Raw genomic sequence first — 26,664 nt, forward strand, 5'->3', positions numbered from 1 at the left:
GAAACAGTGAATTTGTTTAATTTATTCAATGTTCCAATCAAATGAAATTAATATCAGAATGAAAGGGTTGGTTTTTAACTAAGCAGTTATTTGGATCCAGTGATCATTGATTGTGAGTACGAACTATGGAAAAGTTATCTACGGGACTGAAATAGTTGCCTATTACCCTCTACCCATAGTTTTATACAGTGATTTCCTTAGCAATCTCTCAAAAAATTTAACTTTACATGCAAAATAATTCTGCTTTGTTTCCATGTGGACATTCAACAATGAATGAGAGCGTTGTTGAACACTAATGCCTGGAAACATGTTAATTTTCAAGCTCATAGAATGTGTAGTGATTCCCAATGTCCAATATGAAACCGCCTATTTGTATGACTTGTTACAAAATATCAATGAAATCAGTTTGACTGAGGAGGTGTAATCTGTCGGAAATTCTTTATCATGTTTGGATAATGAGTATAAGCTCCTGGACTCTGATTGTTGATGTTCAGAACAAGTATTTCCGATTCGTTGTTAATAAATATGTATCCTGTATGGATTGCTTCAATGAAGCAGTCATTTTTAATTTTGTTGATTAACATTTAGATGGTGATAAGATTTGACATCCAGGGAACAAATTTCATCACACAAATATAAGTCGTTAGTTATGTGGTTGGTCAAAATGCAGATGAACTCAAAAATGACAATAAAGTTATTCAGTCCAAAGGCTCATGTATACTATATCGATTATAATTTATAAACTCAAACAAAAGTTATGTGATGTTACTTAGATCGCGACATGCTTTTGGTGTGTTCGAATAGCATTTGGTTGGATTTGTTGGATTCACTTCTGTCATCAATACTGATGATGAATTATTTGATTAATATTTGGTATTTAGTAATATTGCTACTGTTTTGTTCTTCAGAATAGCTCGAATGTCCACGTTTCGATCACACCAATCGTTGTGGAAGAAGCTACAACAACTCCAAGGATAAGTGAATCTGACAACGGACACGGGAAATCAAATCATTTCCTACACATTGTCATACCTGTAGTTATCTGTTTCTTGGTTGTGTGCAGTGGCTGTGTCATATGCCTATTGTTGTACAGGAAAAAGAAATGTATGCCATCGCTTTCATAAAAGACTTGACGCTTGTTTTCATCATGTTGAATTTGTTGTTTCCATTTTGTAGTTTATTAAAAACACTTTGTATTTTGTTAATCATTTCAATAAATTGCAGATTTTTTCGTTGAACTACATACCACTTTTATGGTTGTTCACATAGTAACTAATGTACTTTTGTGAGTGAAATTTAAACTATGGTTTGTAATGCATATGTGATTGTTTTCATTCAATATAAACTTGTAGTAGTAGTTTTACGAGAGTTTACAACACTGGATTATGTTGGTTTGCTGGACTTCTGTTCAATTTCGGCATGATGATACCATACTCCGTTATTAAATCCTAATAAGAATGGAACTTCTGAGATCATATTTGATTTTCATCCACGGTTTTGAATGGTACATTCTACGTGTAAAAGCGTCTTGTACCTCTTATGTTTGATCGCGCAATTCCATTGTTGATATAGGCAGTATACCGTCAATTATTTTTATTCAAAGCTTTGTATTTGGAATGTCATAAAGTAGACTTGCCTCCATCAGATTTCAAAGAAAATTTAGATACTTAGATTAAACATTTTATGGCTGATTGTGTTGAATGCATGAAGGGATAGGAATTCAGTCTTTGACATTGAATTCCTGTTTGTTGAAGCAAACGCACACCACAGCTGAATTGAAAGATATTCCCAGTCACGTTCAATATTCTAAAGTGTTACGTGAAGCTGATCTGTTCAAATACAACTACCTTTCATTCGGTTTAAGTTGCTCTACAGCCATATTTCATGAAATGATCCATGATGTAGTCAGTGATCTTAAAAGCGCTGACGTTTGTCCAGATGATATTTACTCAATACTTACGGTTCTCAAAAAAATATCTCACAATCAGTGACTTGCTACTTCCCTATGTCATCTGCTTGAGAAGGCGATTGCTGTTAACTCAGACGTTCAGTGTATTTATGTAGAATTAAATGTCCTTCATATTAGGCTGACGTTAATGATTTTAGACCAGATATGAGGCGAAAAGCTCCACTAACATTTTCACCAAATGCAAAAGCTTCCACACAAATATGCCTACTAGCAGGTGCTCTTCATTAATGTTCACTTTTTATTTCTGATTTGCTTCATCGTGCAAACCATCTACTTCGATACTTGCTACACGTATTATGGACTTCCACTATAGATTCAAATATGGATCTGAAATGCATATTTCGGTGTATTTTGCCATGCTTGGTAGATTATCCACTACTGCTGATGGTATTTTCTGCCTAAATGATAATGCGGCTAGTCCTGCATTATTTCGCAAATCTGATCGTCATAGTGCGGGTTTCTGTGTTGAGGGAATGTAATCTTTGACGTGGCTCATATATATCTCGCAAAACGAGCAGTTGTGAATCGTCATAGGTCGAGAAGCCATTGTTCTAAACAGACTCATTGATCAGTATCGTTTGAGGTCTAGCAGACAATTCATCCTGAATATAGTGTTTCGTTTCTCAGCGAATGCCAAGCACTTTTGATGCTCGATTTCAGTTTAGAAATGAATGTCACTGCGGAATGCGGAGTGAAGATATAGGCATATTGTTATGTCTTTCTCAATGACGTTTCCAGTTGATGGGACTTGATCAAGGGCGTCCCTAATTTGTGATGACCTTCCAAATTAAAGAAGGACGACACTCCGCGTGACCTATCCACTAATAGAAATACGACTCTTCCCAACATACACATCAAAAGGACGTCAAATCAGTATGAGCAATCTCGCGTCCTATCGGGCCCTTAATCCGCCTAGCCCTTCCACTTGAGTCCAGAATATCAATGACAGTTGCTGTTATGCGAATCTATGCAAATCGTTTATTTCAAGCATACGTTGTTTATATACTAGACAGATAGATCACATCACACCATAAAATAGGTAATCTGGACAAGGTCCAGATGTCATTTGACTACAGTATTCACAAATAAAGGAACTTCTTTTTCTTCCTATTTGTTGTAGTCGCTCAATTATATCGTCTTTAAAATCAGTTGTAAATCAATCGTACGTGAGAATGGGTACGGAAATAGCCGTCGGGACCTTGTGATCACTGAAATGCTTCTGACAGACTCGTCCATAAATTATAGTCTCGTCATGGAAATATTTACGAGGTTATGTATTCTTAAATAAAATACTTTTAAATAAATTTATAGAGGTATATATTCCTTTAATGTCTGTTTTTGTTTTAAGAGTTGGTTGATTTGCTCAGTGAATTAGTTCTTAAAATGATTGTCAAGTGAAACTGAGAAATATCAGTTACAGCAAACAGATTGTCAACATGATCATTCTTAGAAATCAGTTATTCTATTATGTAGCATAGATATACTGACAACTTGATCAAGATCATATGTTTACTTTCGGGCAATTTTGAAATTTCTAGTTTAAGTATGCACATGGATTTGCGAATCTCTCTCCGTTTTCGTTTATTTCTCCCAGTCAGTCCAATCCATGACGTCCAATAATAACATCAAACCCAGTGTTAATCATTCCTTAACCCAGATATGTCATTGATAATTACACTAGAACAGCTGAAGGCATAACACATCTAAAACTTGATGCGAATCGCCTAGTCAAAACACCTTCGCGTGAACTAAGTTTTTCCAAAGGAACAATAATCATTTGCATAGAAATTCATTTTAATTCTGCTGAAAAATGACAACAAACTTCAAGATCAAATGATATGCCACAATGTATTAAACCTCACGTGGTGTTCGATCGATCTCACTGAATGATAATATCCAACCTTAATTAATATTCAATGAAACACATACATTCGGTGAACAGTGAAATGTGTTTATCCAGAATATCGGGTAAATATGAGTTTGTCCGTTACAGTGATTGATATGAGACGATACAGAGAAGGTGATGTGATTATATGATCAGGATGATTGATCACAGCCTCATTCATAGACCAATATACACAGGACACTATAACTAGTTTAGTCTGAAAGAACCGATATTATCAATGAGCATTGCATATAAATTGATAAAGTGAGGACGTGAAAATTAGATGATTGTATGGGAAAACGACCAGCAAGCTCATTTGAAATTGGATAGTAAATGGTTACAGTGTTTATTCATAATTGCAGTCAGACCTTCTATGAATGGACAACCAAAAGATTGGTTTCACTTCATTTTCTGTTTAGAAAAATAGTAATGTTTTGTAGAATGAGAAATTCACTGATGTTTGTTTTGCGCTTACGTGTCAATGTGTGTAGATGATTGTCAGTCACATAAACAACATCTTATTACAAGAATGCGGTATGCTTTGTTCTGAACAACACTCATATTACGCCCATTGTAGAGGATAGATACTATAAAATACCATATTATTTGATTAATGAGATTTTATGAGGTGATAGACGACAACAAAGTAAAATCATTGATATTTCTGTAAACAATTGAGGTCAACGGAAAAATGTTTGTGTAATTAAACACTCCTATAATTAATACTGATAAGAAAAGATAATGAATTCTACTTTGATAATTTTATATGATGTAGCAGAAATGTTAGAAGTTGGTGATATGTTATATTGAATGAGGTAAATGGAAGAGAATTTCCAATATTTGAAATCGTATTCGTGAATGCATATGATTCGTATTTGGTGACTGCGTGAATCCGAATTCCAAATAGAATATGCTCGTCTGTGCTCACCTCGTTGTGTGTTGGTCTAGATTGCGTTATTTCGAGGATTTTTAGTTAAAATAATAATTCAATCACATGATCATTGGATCATTTGAGGGATTAGAGGAAGTCGACTGAATGTGATGAATGTTACTATTGGAAAGTGTCATTTGCACGTGTGTGCAATGATTTTCATAATTGTGCTTCAATGACTGGTTATTACTGACACTACGTTCAAGTGCATTAAAAATTTGAATGCTTACTATCTAAATCAGCATGTGGATATATCTATATGCTCATTTATTTATTCAAGCGATAAGATTCACCAAGTGGATGATAAGTTGTCATGTATAGACTATTTTCCTTTGAAGAGATTTTTCACTAACCGTTTGATGACCAACTGCACGTGTAGCTCTTTTAGAGTTATTGCCGGTCCCAAGCTCGGGTTAATGAGGGGGATCGGGAATAGGGTTAGTCACCTCGTCGTGTAGAAAATTACTCGTTAAAAACGCTATCGAGAAACAGCTATCCAAACTATTTAAACTTTGCCCTAAGAGTTGAAGGAAGAATTATGACACCTCCGTCTTAAAGTCGAGTTTCTTCGGTAATCATGAGGTCGAAGCCTCTTTAACAACCGAACTAATAAATTTTATATGTACACGGAACGTTCGGACAATGTGGGAGACTGGGAAGACCAGTCAAATAGCAATGAAGATGAGGAGATACAAATCGGCAGTACTTAGAGCCAGCGAAACTCATTGGACACAAGCTGAACAACAAAGCCTAGGTACGGAAGAGATGCTGCGGTAATCCTATCACGAATAGGAAAATGCTCCGCACAACTCCACCTGTAGCTCCTCTAGAGTTACTGCCGGTCCCAAGCCCGGGTAAAGGAGGAGGGTAGGGCATGGGGTTAGCGACCCCAATCCCGTAGGAAAGCTAACTCGCTGAAAAAACGCTAACCAGAAAAAATAACTCAAACCATTGATAATACTCCCAATGGATACATACAATTAGCATAGGTCTGTATGATATTCTATAGTTCAATTGGTTTAGTGAGAAATCTTCATTGATGATGGGTTTGATCACTTATTATCTTTACAATGAGATTGATACTACTATTAAATCGCAAGTTATGAAAGATTTGGGTTCAGTATCTGACAGAATCATACATTTGTCATTTATAAAAAATCTCACGCTAAGATCAAAACAGTTGACCAGTTTTAACTGATCTCCAACTATTCCTCTATTTGATTTCAGTTCATAATTAAAGTTATCAACTTATTTTTTCAATTGACATCAACCTAATATAAGTATATATATATGTATGTGTATAATGATTATTCTTATACTCATAATTATCGTGTAGATCAGCTTTATTTTAACTTCACCTGAAGATCCTCTGCGTCTACTGCCAGTTTCAAGCCTGAATAAAAGAGAAGTGTTGGATATAATGTCAGCAACTCCATCCCGTAGAAAACTAACTTGTTAAAAAACTAGTTAAAAAGGTCGATGAAGCCTCCATAGTGTTGTCCTGTCCACACTATCAAATGCTTTCTCGTAGTCAATGAAGTTGATGTAGAGTGATGATTTACATTCAATTGATTGTTCCACAATGATCCATAGAGTTGCGATTTGATCTGTACACGATCTATCCTTACGAAATCCAGCTTGTTGGTCTCGAAGTTGGGCGTCCACGGAATCCTTCATCTTGTTTAGCAATACCCTGTTGAAGACTTTACCTGATATTGACAGAAGTGATGACCCTGTAGTTATCGCACTTGCTGAGATCGCCTTTCTTTTGTATCTTGATCGAAAGTCCTTTTTTCCAGTCTATTGGTACTTGTTCTTCGTCCCAAATCTTACTGAAGAAAATGTGAAGTATCTTGACAGTCGCTGCTACACCTGCCGGGATATTGTCTGGTCCTGCTGCTTTGTCGCTCTTGATTTGTCTAATGGCCATGCTGAGCTCTTCAATTGTTGGTGTGCCAAGATCGATTGTTAGGTCTGTGGGTGCTGCTTCGATGTTGGGTGTGTTCAGTGAAACTGGTCGATTCAAGAGTTCTTTGAAGTGTTCTACCCACCTGTTTCGTTGTTCTTCAATGTCGGTGATTCCCACACAAAAACATACATAAGCCACTTGGATTTCACCGGATCACACTACACAGAATCAAATCGACCATATCTGCATCAACAAAAATTTCAGGAGGACGATGGAGGATGTGAGAACCAGGAGAGGAGCTGATATAGCATCCGATCATCATTTGCTGGTCGCCAAGATGAAACTCAAACTCAAGAAGCACTGGACAACGGCGCGGACAACATCACAAAAGTTTAATACGACCTTTCTTCGAGATGCTGACAAACTCAACAAATTCAACATAGCCCTCAGCAACAGGTTCCAGGCCTTTCATGATCTACTCAATAGAGAGGGAACTACCATGGAGAGCAACTGGAAAGGTATCAAGGAGGCAATCGTTTCAACATGTCAAGAGGTTCTGGGCTACAAGAAGCACCATCACAAGGAATGGATCACTGTTGGTACACTGAATAAAATTGAAGAAAGGAGGAACAAGAAAGCAGCAATCAATATCAGCCGAAGAAGAGCAGAAAAAGCCAAGGCACAAGCCGAATACACAGAGGCAAACAAGCAAGTGAAGAGGAGCATCAGAACCGACAAACGTAAATATGTGGAAGATTTAGCACTGACAGCGGAAAAGGCTGCAAGAGAGGGAAACATGAGACAACTGTATGATACAACAAAGAAACTTGCTGCAAATTGCCGTAAGCCAGAAAGACCAGTGAGAAGCAAGGAAGGCAAAGTAATCACCGACATTGAAGAACAACGAAACAGGTGGGTAGAACACTTCAAAGAACTCTTGAATCGACCAGTTTCACTGAACACACCCAACATCGAAGCAGCACCCACAGACCTACCAATCGATCTTGGCACACCAACAATTGAAGAGATCAGCATGGCCATTAGACAAATCAAGAGTGGCAAAGCAGCGGGACCAGACAATATCCCGGCAGATGCACTGATAGCAACTGCCGAAATACTCCACATACTCTTCAGTAAGATTTGGGACGAAGAACAAGTACCAATAGACTGGAAAAAAGGACTTTCGATCAAGATACAAAAGAAAGGCGATCTCAGCAAGTGCGATAACTACAGGGTCATCACTTCTGTCAATATCAGGTAAAGTCTTCAACAGGGTATTGCTAAACAAGATGAAGGATTCCGTGGACGCCCAACTTCGAGACCAACAAGCTGGATTTCGTAAGGATAGATCGTGTACAGATCAAATCGCAACTCTATGGATCATTGTGGAACAATCAATTGAATGTAAATCATCACTCTACATCAACTTCATTGACTACGAGAAAGCATTTGATAGTGTGGACAGGACAACACTATTGAGTCTTTCTCGACACTACGGCGTGCCTGAGTTGATAGTGAACATCATACAGAACTCTTATGATGCATTAAATTGCCAAATCGTGCATGGAGGACAACTCACCGACTCATACGAGGTAAAGACCGGTGTTAGGCAAGGTTGTTTACTCTCACCCTCTCTCTTTCTCCTGGTGATCGACTGGATCATGAAGACATCAACATCTGGAGGAAAGCACGGGATACAGTGGACAGGCAGGATGCAGCTTGACGATTTAGACTTCGCGGATGATCTGGTTCTTCTATCACAAACGCAACAACAAATGCAGGAGAAAACGACCAGTATAGCAGCAGCCTCAGCAGCAGTAGGTCTCAATATAAACAAAGGGAAAAGCAAGACTCTCCGATACAATACAATATGTACCAATCAAATTACACTTGACGGTGAAGCTGTGGAGGATGTGGAAACCTTTACATATCTGGGCAGCATCATTGATGAACACGTGGATGAGATGCAGATGTGAGGGCGCGGATAGGCAAAGCAAGAGAAGCATATCTACAACTGAAAAACATCTGTAGCTCAAAACAATTGTCAATCAACACCAAGGTTAGAATTTTCAATACAAATGTGAGGACAGTTCTACTGTATGGGGCGGAGACGTGGAAAACTACGAAAGCCATTATACAGAAGATACAAGTGTTTACCAACAGCTGTCTGCGCAAGACACTTCGGATCAGATGGTCAGACACTATCTGCAACAAGTTACTGTGGGAGGCAACTGACCAGATTCCAGCAGAGGAAGATATCAGGAAAAAGCGCTGGAAGTGGATTGGGCACACCTTGAGGAAACCACCTAATTGTGTCACAAGACAAGCCCTCACATGGAATCCTGAAGGCCAAAGGAGAAGAGGAAGACCAAAGAACACATTACGCTGAGAAATAGAAACAGACATGAGAAGAATGAACAAAAACTAGATAGAACTAGAAAAGAAAGCCCTGGACAGAGTGGGTTGGAGAATGCTGGTCGGCGGCCTATGCTCCATTAGGAGTAACAGGCAAAAGTAAGTAAGTAATTAGGTATGGTGTTGGTGACCCCATCCCGTAGGAAACTGACTAGCTAAAAAAACGCACACCAGAGAAAATCATTTAAAGTTTGCCCTAGGAGTTAGAAGGTCTTCATTTAGAAGAGTTATGACATCTGATGTTGAAAACTGAGTTTCATCTTGATTTTGATTAAAAACAAAACAACATTGTCGAAGATACACTAAAACGAAAGTATTCGTTCATAGAATGAGTATAGTGAATGATATTACTAAGTATACCTGTGTGATTGAGTGTGTGTGTAACTAAGGTAAGGTAAGTATTTCTCCATAGAGACAAAACAATCCACATCTCTCTCTATATATAATCAATGTACATATATATTTTTGTTAACCAATTATCAATAACGTGAATACAATGATTGAAAAATAAAGAAGAATTCACAATCACATAACATAATCCATTCATTGGACGGTTTTCTTTTTCTTTTTTAAAAATACAAAAAATTAAAAAAAAGAAGAAAAAGGGGTGGGAGAAACATTTTTGAAAAGAATATAAATACAATAATCAAATGATTACGTAATCTTTAGAATGATAATATTGACCAGGAAAATAATTCAATCAATTATGTTTTATCACTATGGGTGTTTCTTCTTCTTTTCTTTTAATTCTCTTTTTTCTTTTTTCTTTTTTGTACACAGTTTAAAACAAAACTCAACAGATTCACTTGTGAAAGTTGAATACATGACAAACAAACAACCAAACAATCCAACCCAAAAAGAAGGATTCATTTAATGATGAATCTAATATGATAATTCAAATCTTAATTCATATTGAATACTTTCCCATAAATCTTGATCTACTTTAATTTCTGTCTCAAATATCTAAAAGATGAAATTTAGAAAAAAAAAGAGAAAGAATGGAAGAAGAAGAGAAAAAACAAGGGGGTAAATAATGCTATTGAAGTGTACAAGTGAGTGTTGATCAATCATGGAATTATATTTCACTATTGGGGATTTGATACTATTTGAGATAGTTTGATATATAACATTGTTTAGATCAGAAATCACTTAGTACGGTCGACGGTGGAGAGAATCCACCCTCTCTCTCGAAATGCTCTCACATGGCCACATGTATATACAAAGCTGAAAGGACGAAAAGCGAATGTCTGACTCTTTAACCGGGTTGATAGTTATACAAGACCTACCTAGGGGGAGTTCAAAATCCCTAATTCCCAATCAATGATGTATCGGAGCTCCAAGATCCTGGGTGAACAAAAGGCGTATAAACCTATGGATAGTTACCGGCTACCATGGGACTGCATCTCCTAACGCTATTCCACTACCTTGTGGATCAGACATTTAGGTCAAACGCTTGGGGAGTAGCTCTTTAAGAAAGTCACCTTTTTCGGCCTGGGCACCTGGGCATTGTCACAACTCTTACACAAATCGAATGATTTATGTGGCTTATATGTATTTGGTCAACATTCTTGATGAATAGTCTTATCAGTGAAGTACAAAAAAATTTCATTCTGGCAGTTCGTTATTTTCAAATTTTTTTAGAGTTGACTACAATCAGTGATATAATACACCACCGTCAAATTATACGAACATCTTAACTAAACGTAATATATACTATTGAGATTGAGGAGATCTAATAAGTATGTTTGATGGCTGATAACAAGTAAAAAATATTGCAAACAATCTTAATAATGATAAGGTAGGTAAACCACTCATGAGCGATCTTCATAGTTATTGGTTTGTGGCTGGCAGTGAAATCCAGGACTTACGTTCCAATCTCACCCCGGATATATATCTCTATCTTAGAATAATCAAAGTTCATTTCTAAATATCAACTATGGGATTATTCAAACACTTCTTAATGATGAGGACAATTTAGGTTTGCATTCGGAATGAACTTTAGTAAAATCATTAACATATAAAGGAATATATTGAGATGTACATATTGGCACATACTGATCACACATTTACTTGTTAAGACATTTGTATTATAAATAGATGAAATTAAACTGTTGGATGTCAGCTCAGCGGTCTAGAGTTTAAGCGCTTGCGTTCGAGACTGATAGGTCCTGGGTTCCAATCTCGTGAGGCGGGATCGTCGATGCAAAATCCTGAGGAGTCCCACAATAGAATGAAACGGCCGTCCAGTGCTTCCACGTTTTCCATGGTTGCCCACCTTCAAATTGACTCATGATTTCAACTATGAGAATAATCTAGTCATTATGTGAACTTGGTAGCTTAATCGATATTAGTTTCAGTTTTTAGACAGTAGATATTGATTTCGAGTCTTAATATGAATATCAATACGGATTGGGATACATTCAACTGAGTAGTAAGGAAGAAGAATATGTCTGTTGAATTTCAGTACTATGAATTTCGCTTTTGTTTTGTTTATTTAACATATTGAGAGTAACAGCTAAATTAAATCAAATATAATTTAGTGTAGATTTCTCACTAATATTTAATAGGGACTAGACAAACTGCAATCACTTCGGAATGATTTGAATGATCATGTACCATTGTAACTAAGATATTCATTTCGTTATTGAAGAGCTCTTCAATTCACTGTCTGATTACCATTAATGATGATTATATTAGCGTTTTTGTTATTTTCTCATGTCAATCATCTTAACCTTGATAGTTGGTAACTTTTCGTTCACAATGTATCAGTTAGTAGGATATACATTTATATAATAACAATCTATTACTTTACTTTCATTGATTCATTTATTTTAATGGTAGTAGTAGTACTAGTAGTAGTAGTAATAGTAGTAATAGTAGTAATAGTATTAATAGTAGTAGTAGTAGTGATAGTAGTAGTAGTAATACAAGAAAGGGTAAATTTGCTGGTTTTTTAACATTATATGCTATCTCGTCTGAAGTATATTTCACTAGTGGTGTAATATCCGGTGAATTTCACGTATTTCTTGGAATAAAAGTACATTTGATTTTTTATTTGTTAAATATAACTATTTTGAGGTTGCATTCTCTATAGACTGACCTTAATTAGTGTAGTAGTGGAGATTGAGGCTCACTGGAAAAATGTTTCATCCCAGTGTTGAACTCCTTAGCAATGCGCAGTCATAACTAATTTAGGGCCTTCCTATTCATCCAATAAGGGAGGTACACGTCGACATTCTAGAATGTTCCTCTAACAGTGATTGGATGGAATGTCTATGGCTCTTTCTGAACTTCTTCAGGTTCCTTTGAGTTTACCAACGAGCCATCCTTACACTATCCTTTATCGATTTGTGAAGCAAAATGATGATCGCGACCCCTCACACAATTTTAAATTAAAACTGTTAGATTTTGTACTAAGTAAATCTAATTTCAAGTGATAGTCAGTTGATAAAAACTGATTTATCGTCGAAGTAGTTTCTTAGTTTCCCAGAATAATATCACTTCATCAAAAAAGAGCTCAACTTCAAATTAGCAGTTTTCATGACGCCTAACACACCTCTCTGTATTCGTTATAACAATGAGTTTAACCAGAATACGTAACATTTCCTTTAAAAAAAAACCCCCACACTCTATGAGAAATGTCTAGTTGATTATTTATATCAGTGGGGATAATAAATTGACTGACTTGAACATAAGCAATATTCAAATCTTCACAAAACCCGCTTCTGAAATTAATCAAGATAAGCTCAAGAGGTATTTTCGCGGAGTTTTAGGGAGAAGCAGTGGCCGGTAGAGTCCAACCAGGTTTGTTGTGAGACAGTAACTCACTGCGGACAATGATGGATGTGTCGCTCAACTTCGTGGATTGGTTGAAGTTAGACATAAAAACCGTCGGATGTCGGCCAGCTAAGTGGTCTAGTGGTTAAGCGTCCACGTGTGAGACTGATCGGTCCTGGGTTCGCATCCCGCGAAGTGGGATCGTGGATGGGCACTGCTGAGGAGTCCCAAAATGGGAAAAAACGGCTGTGCAGTGCCTCCAGGTCTTCCTTGGTGGTCTGGCTTTATATTGAATCATGATCTCAACTATTAAAATTATTATCATTCACAACATTTCGGAAGGTTTCCAAGTATTCAGATCACTGTTGGATTTGTTCCATTGTTTTTCACATGACATCAGTTATAGGTGTAATTGTTAAATGAAACTAAGAAGAATGTACCAACCAACCGCTTGAATGAATCCTTATAACATGAAATGATGATTAAATTCTATCTACCTTTAGTAGTTGATAAATCTCACTATTTGAAAAGTTTCAATGGTGAAATGTTCAGTTTTATGAGTCAAACTACATTGGTGAACAACTGGTTTTCAATAAGTTTCAGTTTTTATTGTCAACTAACATATACACAATATTTATAGTTGAATTCATGAGTTGATATAAGCTAGACCAACAACTGAAAAATTGGAAGCATTGTTTTAAGGCTGTTTCCTTCTAGTATGGTACTGCTCAGCAGTGCACATCCATCATCCAACACCAAAGGGATTCGATCTCAAGCACGAACAGCTAACATTTAGCCCACTGAGTCAACATAAATCCATGTTAATCTCTAACTTCAATCAATCCATAATCTTTCACAATCTTTCATCAATTATCTGAAGTGGATCTTACTATCTTACTACAATCTTCACAAATTCCTATTCTCATAATACTAATTAAATGCTCACTCGTAACTCATTTCAAGATGTAACTTTTACAGAATTCATGACAACTAGAGTTCAACTCATATTGAATATGTAAGACAAGTTAATTCAATGACTGACATTTCAACGGCTTCTTCTTTGATGACATAACTTACTTGTGATAATACAAACCAATTTAAAAATTCAATTCCATGGCTTCAGTAACACGTTGTCTAAGAAATTGTGTTGTATTCATTATAGATTGTTGATCGTTAAATGATTGTTCTAATTCTTTATTAGTAGTATATGATGATGATGATGATGATGTTAATTTCAATTGTGTTATATTCTGTTTATAAGTAGTTTTATCAGTAGTATTGTTAGATGTTGTTGTTGTTGTTGCTGGTGTCAATTGATTATTATTCACAAAATCTCTTCCTAATTTATCAATTATATTATGGGTTACATCACATTTTATATGTCCTGGTATACTTTCCAATAAACGATGTCGACATGTTTCTAATTCAGCTCGTAATAATTGAGCTTCTTTAATTTGGATTATTAAACGTTTTTGTTGTTCAATGATTTGTGACTAGAAAATAAAAAGAAAGAAAGTAAAACGTCATCAAGATAAATAAACACTTCGAATGGTAGTTGTTAAAAGAAGATGTTGATGATGATAATAGGACGGAACCAGCGTCAAAAATGAATTTTCCTGCTAGCCACTATCTATCTTTGCTTATAAAGCTTATGACTTCAGAGCAATATTGAGGCAGTCCGAATAGGATACACATATGCCATCAAGTGACTAAATAACAATGGGAAGATACAAGTAAATAAAACCAAATGAATTTAATAATAATTAAACATTCAAAATAAAATTCATTTTTGTATTGGTTGGTTGAATCTCTCCATTGACGTTTATGAATGCAAGTGATCAGTCCATATTGGCATATGAGTATCCTATACTGGTTGCCTCGATATTGCCAGCGATCCATATACATTATTAGCAGAGATGGATAGAGGCTAGCATTAGAATTCAGGAAGAGCATTTTGTCCTATTTAGGACTCATCAGTTGGATGTATCTGCATCTCAGGGTTCAGGTTCACTCCGCGAATCGAACCCAATAGCGTTCGTGTATATTGTTAGGTAAATTGAAAGTATCTATAAACGTATATACAGATATATATATACATATTCATAATTGGATTAAATGTACAACTCTACTACTAGTTGACTGGAAAAATACATTCTACATCCTCTTTCATACCTTTTGAACATTCAACTACAGTATGGAGGTTGCGTAGATTGTTATATTTCATTAAAATCATGCTCTGATCAATGTTGGGCTACTATCGACTTAGTGATTCAGAGAGTTGGTGTTCATGCTTGAGACTGAAGAGCTTCGGTTGGATATTTGAGCGCGAGGTCGTAAATACGCACGGGTAAGAGTTCTGTAGTAGAACGAGACATCTTCCCACCATTTCCAAGTTTTAAATATTAGTCTAACATATGATCGGCTTATGATATGAATGAATCTTATTTCATTTTACTTCATTAAATATTTCATTATTCAGTAAAGCACATTGAAAAAAAAGAAGATCCTTAATCTTCCACTTTAAGAAGGTATATAATTTAATGGGCAGATAATTGTTTAATCGATGCATTACAATATGCATATAATTATAAAATTTAAGATGGTGGTTGGAGGTGGTCAAAATAAAAATCTGGATCCAGGTTTCGTGCTACATGGCACTCGTCAGCAAGATGTACCTGTAATCTTGAGCGGACTGGTGCTCCCAGACGGGTTCTATCCCATATCACCCAGCTTCATAGCCACATTTCAACTTGATCGATAGCATTTGATCTGCGCTAAGAAGTACTTGATACACATGACATTGATCACCATCCAGTGATCAATCTTCATTATACTATATATCTAAATATGTTGGTAAATTAAACATTGAATACATTGCAAGAAGATTAATCTCCGTGATAGACTGAACATTTGACGTATACACACATATATGTATATCTCTATATTATTCCATTCTCACGATTAGTTATTTATGTTTATTCTCATTAATGAAGTTCTAAAGATTTTATGATAAATAAAGAAGAAATGTTGAATTCATGGGGGGGCGGGGAGTAATCCTTCACATTATATAATGGATATGTCAATGAAACCATTAAATGGCATATACAACAAGTTCCAATTCAATATTAAATTAAATTTTTGTTTTAAATAAGTCATGTTGAACTAAAGTTTTTCGCTTTGTATTACGTCATCTTAACAATATATGATAGAACAATGATATTAATCAAGTTGTCTAATTTTACCAGAAAAAGGGTAAATTTGATATGGAATAGATGAATTATGGATAGTAGTGAAATCCTGGAATCATGTTTTGTTATAATTTGGGACTTGTCATTTGGATGCTCCTACATCTTAGAGTTCATGTTCACTTCGGGATTCGAACCTAACACCGTTCGCTTCAAGTACCATCACATTATCCACTTAGTTACTGATTTCAGATAGCAACTAGCTTGAGCTATGAGGTGAAGTTTTATTTAAACCATTTCAGTATTGTTTGTTTAAATCATCCCATTAACATTTAGGATTACAATCTATTAATCTCTTATTGGCGAATGACAATTTGCATATTCTACTCTTAGTGATAATCAAATTACTTCGCAACCCACTTAGTTGTTTAGCCGATTGATTCTAGATACGATACTCTATGTATTTGTCTTCTAATGAGTCATTTCGAACTTTTCTATCACATGTGATATTCAGTGATTGGATCTAATTCATTTTATAAAATTTTCAGTGTCTTCCTACACTTCTTAATATACTATGTTCATATATGGTGTATTTTCCACCTCAATATGAATCAAATTCAGTTCTATGCAATTGGTAACTTTGATATTCAAGTCAAAATATTCTTTACTATAAGTAGGTGATATTGAACTCCAACAAAGTGAAATGTCATCCAGCTAGTCAATAATTCAGTTATAAACAAAGTAAATGAAAATACAAGTTTATTGAAATGATGAAGAAGATTTGTAGTACAGATGGATGATTTTGATGAAGTTTTGTTCTCTGAGCTAGATGGTTTATTCGTGGAGCTTTCGTCGTTGTTCTGAACGACATCATCAGCACATAATTCAGGTAGACTACAAGTTTATTCATCTAAAATTCTACACCACATCAAAAAAGCCAGAAAAAACTGTCAAGATGAATGACAAAACAGTTGTGATAATAGTATAAATGATAGCAAACAAGGATTAATAGTAGTAGTAGTAGTAGTAGTAGTAGTAGAAAGGAATGCCCAGGATAGAATGGGTTAGAGAATGCTAGTCGGCGATCTATGCTCCATCGGGAGTAACAGCCGTAAGTATGTAAGTAAGTAAGTAATTCATACAGATATATACTATAATTTCATCATGACTTACTAATTCACATTGACTATTCCCATCGTCATTATCATTATCCTTATCATTGAAATCATTCAATAAGTGATTTGACATAGTTGTTGATGTATCATTTATTAATGAGGTTGTGTAATGATTACAAGGTATTAATGGATCATTATTATCATTATTATTACATAATAATATTACATTATTATTATATTGATTTTTATTTAAACAATATAATTGTCCATCTAATATAGCTAAACATCTTGCTAATTGACATAATAATTGTATAACAGCAATTGTATTATTATGTAATCGATCAAATCGATTAACAATGGTACCATAATTTATTTCCATTGAATTAAATGAATTCCAACTATTCACTAAATGATCATTATGATGATGATGATAATGATAATCAATATTTAATTCACTTAATCTAGATCGTAACTAAGGAAAATGAAAAGAAAAGAGTTAAGATTATACTAAACAATTGGAATCATTCTATGAATGTTCAGTATAGAATATAGGGGGGGAGAGGACAATCAAATGTACTTTGGGCATCAAAATGACAAACTATCCCACTAAAATCTGACAATCATACAGTAAACGGTTAATATATGCAAAATAACAATCAATGGTCTTAAGCTTGACCATTCCTTCTGCAAATATCAGTCCATAGTCTTCGATTATTATGGCTCATACATTTTCATACCAACTGCGTTCCGTTCCTCTTTTCTCCTTATCGATCTTTTACTCAAATACATTCAATGCTTGACTATTGTTATACACTACTTGTTTGGATATAAGTATCCCACACCACAATAATAGCTCTATACACTAATACATTATACATTAGACCGCTGAACTACAATAGCTATTAACTTGTCTAATGAATATGATACCATGATACTATTCAAGATCTACATTTGTAGGTACATGCAATATTGAGAAATCCGTTCAATAATCCCACCCTATCAGCAAAAATGTATTGGAAACTTTCATAAACATTAAAAACGAAAAAAAAACATAAAACTCTTTACAAAATATAACAGGACTTGATTGTATGTTGGATAAGTCGTGGGAGTGGAATGTAAGAATTATGTTTCATGAAGCTGATATATATCTCATTTCACGTATTTCTTAACACATGACAGATATCACTCATTCTAAGAAGGAAATATGTGACTGACTTATTGAAGGATTCAAAGCAAGTGACTTTCTAGGATTTAGGATTACGAACAAACTCACATTCTTAATTCTCCCATACTAATTACCATCGAGAAATTTAAAAGTTAACGGATACGAAGACCACCAAGGCACTGGCTTTGGTAGCTCATTTATCAACAACAGTTTATGAACATGTTTCCACGACACCATCACTAAGGGTCGAACCTTGGGCCTTCAATCTTCCTAAGGAAAGCTTAACCTCTTCACAAATGTTAATCACTAAAGTATGTTACAAATCTCCATAAACCCTATATTGTATTTTAATAACTCACCAACCTTCCCGTCGAATTACCACGATTATTTCCATGTATTAATCTATTAAGATTACAATTAGTAAATCTGTTCACAAACTAATACTAATATCTCATCAATGTACAACGATAAAACTGTGGTGTATGCTACTTATGTCTGTCGACATAAGTAGTATGTAACACCGATCAGAATCGGAATACCTATTAAAAGAAGGTTGGGAAGTATGTATGGTTGTCATACTTTACCAATGAAGTCTGTAATTTTTTGTATTAATCAATAAATTGGTTGTGCTCACCTGAGAATTCGTTCACTACAAAACTATTGGAGGAATTTTGAAAGATATTGCTTCATTTAAAAAGATATCTGAATAGGAAACATGTAAAGCTTATTCTGATGGACTTATGCTATCTAGGATGATTTGCGACCGTAACATGCAGTTATTACTTATTTACTTACTTACTTACGTCTGTTACTCACACTTGAGCATAGGCCGCTGACCAGCATTCTCCAACCCACTCAGTTATTACTTGTAAAGTAATTACGTTAAGATATATATAAAGTCATATATAAAGACTTATTTGGATAATGTACTGGAATAGACTATCAAAGATTTCCATGGGATATTGTACACAGACCTCAAAGAGATATTGCTACCATATTGATATTTTATGATGGCAGGTCTTATGAATGTTAATTGATGGAATAATTTAGAATTTATGTTAAATTTTGATCAGAGTTTGTTTGAAATTCTCTATTAAAATACGTTTGTTTAACTAAGTAGTTATACTATATGGTTACGCACCCCCAAATGCCCTAGCACGGTCGACAGTGGAGAGATCCAGTTCATATTCATAGTAACAGTTTATCTAAGTACTGTTAACAATGGACTACGTTCACGTTTTCAGAAATCTCTTCATTTTAAGAGACAGACATTCATGGATATGCAAATTCTATTCAGTAGAACGGTTTTCTCTAAAGGTATTTCAAATAAATAACTTTATGTTGTTTGGTGATTATGTTCAAGATAGTTTTCTGAACAATGTAACAGAAAAAGAATTCACAGATGAGGTACATCGTGTTCGACTGTAAACTATCATTAACATTGATTGAGAATCGCATCGTTTTGCAAATGGAATGAGTGAAGTAGATCTGCATTCATACCATGTTGTCAGTCATTCTTCCATAGTTATCGTCCTATCATTATAAAAACGACAAGTATCACACCTTGGTTAGCTAGTTAACGATAAAAGGGTGATTAAAAGGACAGAAAATGCAAATCAAAATTTTGATAAGAAACTACTTACAAGTTTTTCTTCAATGGCATTTCTTGCAACATGTTGATTTGCCGTAGCTAGGCTATGACGTTTATTTGCTATCCGTAAAGCTAAATATCTTGCTAATCGTCTTAATATTGTAATTACACTTGGTTTGTTTACTTCAGTAGTATTACTAAGGTCATTAGTAGTACATTTCATGTCATTTAAACTTAAAGAATTGCCAATCATTGATGTCGATGTTTCGTCTAATGTATCTGGATCTATTCCAGATTCACGACCGTCTTCTTTAGGTGATTCTTTTGCAAAGTTGGTTGATGGTTTCTTTGATTCATTGAGATTTCTAGAAAACAAAATAGAGAAGTTGTAAAGAGTATTTAGAATAGTTTCCTATAGGATTCTAATGTGTATGTTCTAAAGGAAGATATTATATTGACATCGGCGTCTGACATCAATTAGACTGTTTAAAACTCGAAAGCGTCAGATATCTGTTTCCTCATGGTCTGGAGGCCCCTCACAAGCTTTACCTATCTATAACCGCACAAAAGATCGTAATCGCGACGTTTATGCTTCGGAAATACCGCTCATTCTCTCTAGTCGATGTTTTGTTAACTACCAACCCATCAGTGCCAATAAGATGAAGGTAAGTAGAATGATCAACTCAGTATTTTAATTTCTCTGATTGCTCTAGGTGAAAATGCAGAGAGAAAGGAAATGCACCCTAAATATTCTTGTATTATTGATAGAGACATTCTAAAGACTCTGTATTTTCTCACACTTTACTTAACAGGATTATATCATCTAGATATTTCGTGTTAACAAGTTAAGTTCTTGGTAAGGAACCAATTTCTAGAAAGTCGAAAGGAGAAAATGTTATCTCTAAAGTGTTGTCTTTGGTGGAGATGAATATTAATGAGGATAATAAGCAACTATAAAGAACACCGACCCAAGTTACTAATTTCGATGATCATGTAGTGAACAACAACATAAGTGGGGACAATGGAATGTACTTAAGTACACCTTACAGATTATCTCACTAAATTCTGATAACCGTACAGTAAACAGTTAATTTGCAAAATAAGAATCAATTGTCTCAATCTTAACTGTTCTTTCTGCAAATATTAGTCCATCTTCTCTGATTTCATTGTTCATTCAGTTTCATACCGATTGCGCTTCATTCCTGTTTATTCCTTATCGAAAGTCTGCTAAAATACATTCTATCCATGATCATCACCATATACTACTTAAATGGATATAAGTAGACTACACTACAATCACTTCCTATAAACTCTGATCCAAACAATAGTTTTTGAGTAAAGAATCTTCTCAAAGTTTATGTACTTTTTCGATACACTCTTTGATGATAAACAGTTACAAAGAATATCACAGTCAAGTAATACTACTATTTTCGAAATTTAGTAATACTGCCTATATTCATTTGTACACTTTAGATGTACTTTTATAATGAAGATTATGCTTGATGGTATTCACAAAATAAAGAAGGTAAGTATTAATTTAAAGTACACAATATAGATGATGGTAATATGAAATGATGATTTCAATCATTCAAGACATGAATATTGTTGACATGAAAGTATCATAGATTTAGAACGGAAAAGAAGACAATGTCATTTACGAGGGGGGAAATTATCACTATGTAATGTATTAGTTAAAAACGTGAAAGAAAACAAAATTTTCATATTGTAATTTCATAAATCGATTAAACATTTTTCTTAGTTTTAATTAAGATCATGAACCGGTCGATGTTAGACCACCTTTGAAGAACTTGAAATCACCGATTGGTAATTTCGTCCTAGCATGGGACTCTTCAACAGTGCGTACATGCAAACTTAGAACCTGTTGAGGAAGTTTATACTAGAACAAAAAAGTCGTCTAGTGCTTCCAACATTTTGAAAGGTCTCTCTGAGTTGGAATTTGTGAACAATGACGTTACGTCAAAGTACATCATCTTTTGACCTTTCGTGTTTATGTTTTTAATCTTCTCAACAAATTGGGATACATCATTAATATTGTGCTTTACTAGATGTTTGTATAGTGGTTGTTATTATTATACGATTTATCATTCTTGAGTTATCCCTAGTTCATAATTTATTGTGCCCCCACATTCAAAGACACATTTGGCTAAATCTTTTATCAATGTTATTATCTATTTTATTGGTACAATGTGTTCAGTTTGTTTGGTATATAAACCCAATATGCTTGAGATATAATGATTCATATTACAGTGGCTGTTATTAGTATACTAAACTTAACTAATTGGGTTAGGCAGAAAGCAGGAATGATAAGTACTGAAAACTGTTTATACAGTTTCTTTTTTTGTGTGTATCATTGGATCCGATCGATAAAATCACTCCTCTCTAATTGGCGAGGATCATCACTCCGTATATATATATAATAAATAAGGTATTCAAACAATCGATAATAATACATTTTTCTGGTACCATTTTCCATGGATTATGTATTTTGAATTCACTCATAATGGTTTTACTATTTATTGTTCATGTTTTGATATAGTCTACTTATATCCACATAAGTAGTATATGATGGTAGTAAGACATAGAATGTATTTTGGCAAAAGATTGATGAGGAAAGAATATAGAATGAAACGTAATCGATACGAAAATGTATGAACAATGAAGTTAGAATAAAATGGACTGATATTTACAGAAGGAACAGTTAAGATTGAGATAAATGGATTGATATTTTGTTCTTTGATTGTTAAAATACTCTCCAAACATTGTTATTCTATGATGAAATTAGTATTGTCGTAATCCATATGAATGATCGTAGTCTCAGTAATAACCAGCCACTAAAGCGCAATTATGAAAACCATTGAACACACGTGAAAAGAACATTTTCCAATGAAAACATTTATCACATTCAATCGATTTCCTCTAATTCCCTAAATGATCCAATGGTCATGTGATAATTAGAAGTTGTTGAATTATTATTCTAACTAGGAATTGTCAAAATAACGCAATCTAGACCAACAGGCAATGAGGTGAACACAGACGAGCATATTCTATTTGCCATTCGGAATCACACAGTCACCAAATACAGGTAGTGAATGATTATTAGTTCATGCAAACAACACCAACCCATAAGTCATATGCATTCACGAATAGGATTTCAAATATTGAGAATTCTGTTCCATTCACCCCATTCATTATTACATAACACCAACTTCTATCATTTCTGCTACATCCTATAAAATTCTCAAGGTAGAATTGATTATTTTTTATTCTTAGTGTAAGTTATCTCAGCGCTTAATTACACAAACATATTTCTGTTGACCTCAATTTTTTACAGAAATATCAATGATTGTACTTTGTTGTCGTCTATCACCTCATTCTATCTCATTATTCAAATAATATGGTATTCTATTGTATCTATACTCTATAGTGAGGGTATTATGAATCTTGTTTCGAATAAAACATACCGCATTTTTATAATAAGTTGAATCTGGACTTTTCCGTTGTCTGACCACGCCATTAGGAAACAATCGCCTCCAATCGACCGCCTACCATCCACAAGCGAACGGGTTGATGGAACGCTTTCAACGACAACTAAAAGCTTCACTATCAGCCGCGCTCTTCCACTCGTCTTACGAGGTATTCGCAATGCAGTCAAAGCTAACATTCGATAAACTGCACTGCTTACACTCGACCGCGATCAACTGATGTTTTCGTTCAACCTGTTTTACGACATGGTACCCATGTTTTCGTTCGACGATCCCTCGAATCAGCATACGAAGGACCCTTCAAAGTTCTTCAGCGTGAACACAAGTACTATTTCGTTCGAAAAGAACGGCACTAACGATAGCACCAGTATTGATCGCCTCAAAGCAGCGTACTTAGAAGGAAGTCCTATCTACGTTGATTTTCCTTCAGTACTATCAAACGACACGGCTCCTACAGCCGACACGCACGTTGATACTTCACCAACGTCTGAAAATAATTTTAGGACAACGGGTTTTGGAAGAAGAGTAAGATTTACAGAACATTTAAACGATTATTGGATCAATCGCTCCTAGATATATTGATAACCCATCAAATATAACTTCCAACCTCTTCACTTGTGACTTCTGATTTCAACAGGGTGGGCACGATTCCATTATAAAAGGTGTTACTGGTAAAGAGTTGTCAAACTACAATACTGAAGGTATCCTCGAATTCATTTGACCATTTGCTTAGTAATGTATCAAGATATTAGTCTATGGTTAATAGTGAAATTGACGGATTGTCGTAAATACACTTTTCATGTAGATGAGCAAATGCATATCCTTTTATTTAGACCTCAGATAATAGTTACATCAAAGCTCATCGTCAGTGAGGATTCCGATCATGTATAGAATTTTCCTCAAGTGTGTTTTGGGTTGCGTGCAAAATTAACTATCGTGAGCAAAACAAATGTCTGTTGAGTGATTGTCACGTTATATTGTAAATAGACAGTCATATGAGTCGGTACATTCTAACTCGTTTTCCGTACGAAATACAAATCGTGAGTTCGAAAATATATGTGGTCTTAGGAGCATTCTAACTAAGCGTGGGAAACTAGGCAGTAACATCTGTTCAGTCTGTAATGTGTTGATCATTCCTAGTGTCTGTTATAGACAATAATTATAATTTTACCTTGTTCTTATCATGTTACTATATTGGTCATATACCTCATATGAGACCGAATACAAACCCATAACCTGGAAGACTTGTCACCAGTGCAGATAGACACTGCTATGACTAGGAAAGTCCGAATCACAGAATTTGATCGTGGTGACCCTGATTTATGGTTCGCTCAATCAGAGAATCTTCTCAGCTTAACTTAACCTAACTAGATGTAACTCTAATGGAACAGATTATTCAGTGAATATGACTTGATCATCAGGTGTCCTTACTAAACCGGAGTTTATTGGATACACTAAACCTGATGTATAAATTATAAGACTCCACACCTATAGCATAACTGACGTTAAATCCGTCAACTTCCATGGCTGACTAAGATCATTCAGCTTCACCAGCACTTTGACACTTAGTTTTATTCGCCGAATAATTCCCATCATATTAAAACACAATTATATGAATGAAGAATATACTTTTCAATAATTTCTCATCGAGGGTTCCACAATTATAAATCCAAATTAATAATCCATAAAAAGAAAATTGGCCAAGTTTAAGGCAGAGTACATCATTTAGAAAACGGTAACATGTGAATCAAGGAGTATTTGTTGTAAGATTCATTTTGAAGGTGAAAATCCCTCCATGTGTACATTTGCGATTTCTTCTTAATGGTTTCTTTATTTGCACATATTGTTAATCTTTGTAATGTCAAGTAAGACTGTAATGTTTAATTTCATAATAGTTTTCTCAGTTTTTCTATCGCTTTCATTGAGTTTCTATGTGTCTTATTGAACTGTATATAATTTGTTTTAATTGATATTATTTTGGCGGCTGCCATATTGACTGTTCGATCTTTGATTGTGGTGTTTGATTTTGACTGGGATCGTGCATTTTCGGTTGCAAATTGGAGCACTTTCCCAGAATTTGAAACACTTTGTGTTATAGAACAGCCGCTTGATCTATCCAGAAAGGATAGAATAACACTTACTTTTTGGTGTGTTCCGTAAATTTCTTATATTTCTTATCAACTTGCTATTTATTATAATGTAGATTGATTATTGTGGGACAATTGTTGGTTGGATAACTGTGTGGTAATATTTGTTTGGGTAAATTTGTACATTTGTATATGTGATGAAATTTAGAACCGTTATTACCCCCAAATCACCTTGTTCTGATTTCGATTACGGTACACGAGTATCTTTACTTTTACTCTACAGTTATTGAGCAACAGCCAAACCTAGTTAGAACTAGAGTTTGGATTTTACATTTGTGATATAAAATAAAATAGAATCGTTAATGTTGGAGCTGACTAATATATAAAGTGTTAACTTGAATCAGTTTATAAGTGAAATAAAATCGTAAGATAAATGATGATCAGAATAAATATAGTTGACATGGGGTAAGTGAGAGAATAATGGGATTACAAATCAGAAATGACGTAATATGTAGAATTATTTGAATTAGATCAGATATAGTTAATAGGGGTGAATGCTGAATAAATTTCTCTAAAAGGTTAGCAAGTGTGATAATAATATTAATGACTGGTAAGATTTGTAGATAATATAAGTTCAAAATGAACATTATTCAAATTAATGTCACCATATTATAAAATTGGTTACTAACAAGTTGACCCTAAAGTTGGTCAGGGCAAAAGGAGCTGCTGGATATATTTCCCTTGGGTGCAAAGCTCTGGCTTTTTGATCCGAATAGCAATTGCCTCAGCCGTCGGCAGGATTCTCAGTCTGACGAAATTAGGTAGACTGCTGTTTAATTTTTAAATGCTCGAAGAACAAACGAATATATATTATGTAACCCGATAGACTAATCATCTACAAATTTGTGCTGAGCATATGTAAGATAGAAATACTATCTGGTTCATCAAACTGAAATGGATGGTGAATTTTAGTTGTTAGGAATGTAACGTTGATTTCCACTTTCTGGTTACTTACACCATGGAAGAAACACACATCATACTGATGGATCTGAAAACTAAACCAAGTTAGTAGTGATCCTATTGACCTGGATGTGTTATCATCGAAAGGACAGCTACTTGAGGTCAGTTACCT

At 34.7% G+C, this 26,664-nt stretch overlaps 2 protein-coding genes across 2 annotated transcripts in view; one reads left to right on the forward strand and one right to left on the reverse strand.

The window, feature by feature from the left end:
* Positions 1-1,124, forward strand: part of Smp_204710 (unnamed protein product) — a gene marked incomplete at both ends in the record, with an annotated part of 4,035 nt that extends 2,911 nt beyond the window's left edge. The window contains one exon of the mRNA XM_018792713.1: positions 909-1,124. Within this exon, the coding sequence (XP_018644665.1) occupies positions 909-1,124 (216 nt within the window). The remainder of the gene's footprint in view (positions 1-908) is intronic.
* An 18,843-nt stretch (positions 1,125-19,967) lies between these two features.
* On the reverse strand, positions 19,968-20,354 carry Smp_168900 (hypothetical protein; the record flags this gene model as incomplete). Its single annotated transcript, XM_018792714.1, has 1 exon — positions 19,968-20,354. A coding segment is annotated over one exon (387 nt), but the record flags the coding sequence as incomplete, so codon positions are not given.
* Between the last annotated feature and the right edge of the window lie 6,310 nt (positions 20,355-26,664).

Source organism: Schistosoma mansoni (genome assembly GCF_000237925.1).
Source record: "Schistosoma mansoni, WGS project CABG00000000 data, supercontig 0147, strain Puerto Rico, whole genome shotgun sequence".
Classification (NCBI taxonomy): Eukaryota; Metazoa; Platyhelminthes; class Trematoda; order Strigeidida; family Schistosomatidae; genus Schistosoma; species Schistosoma mansoni.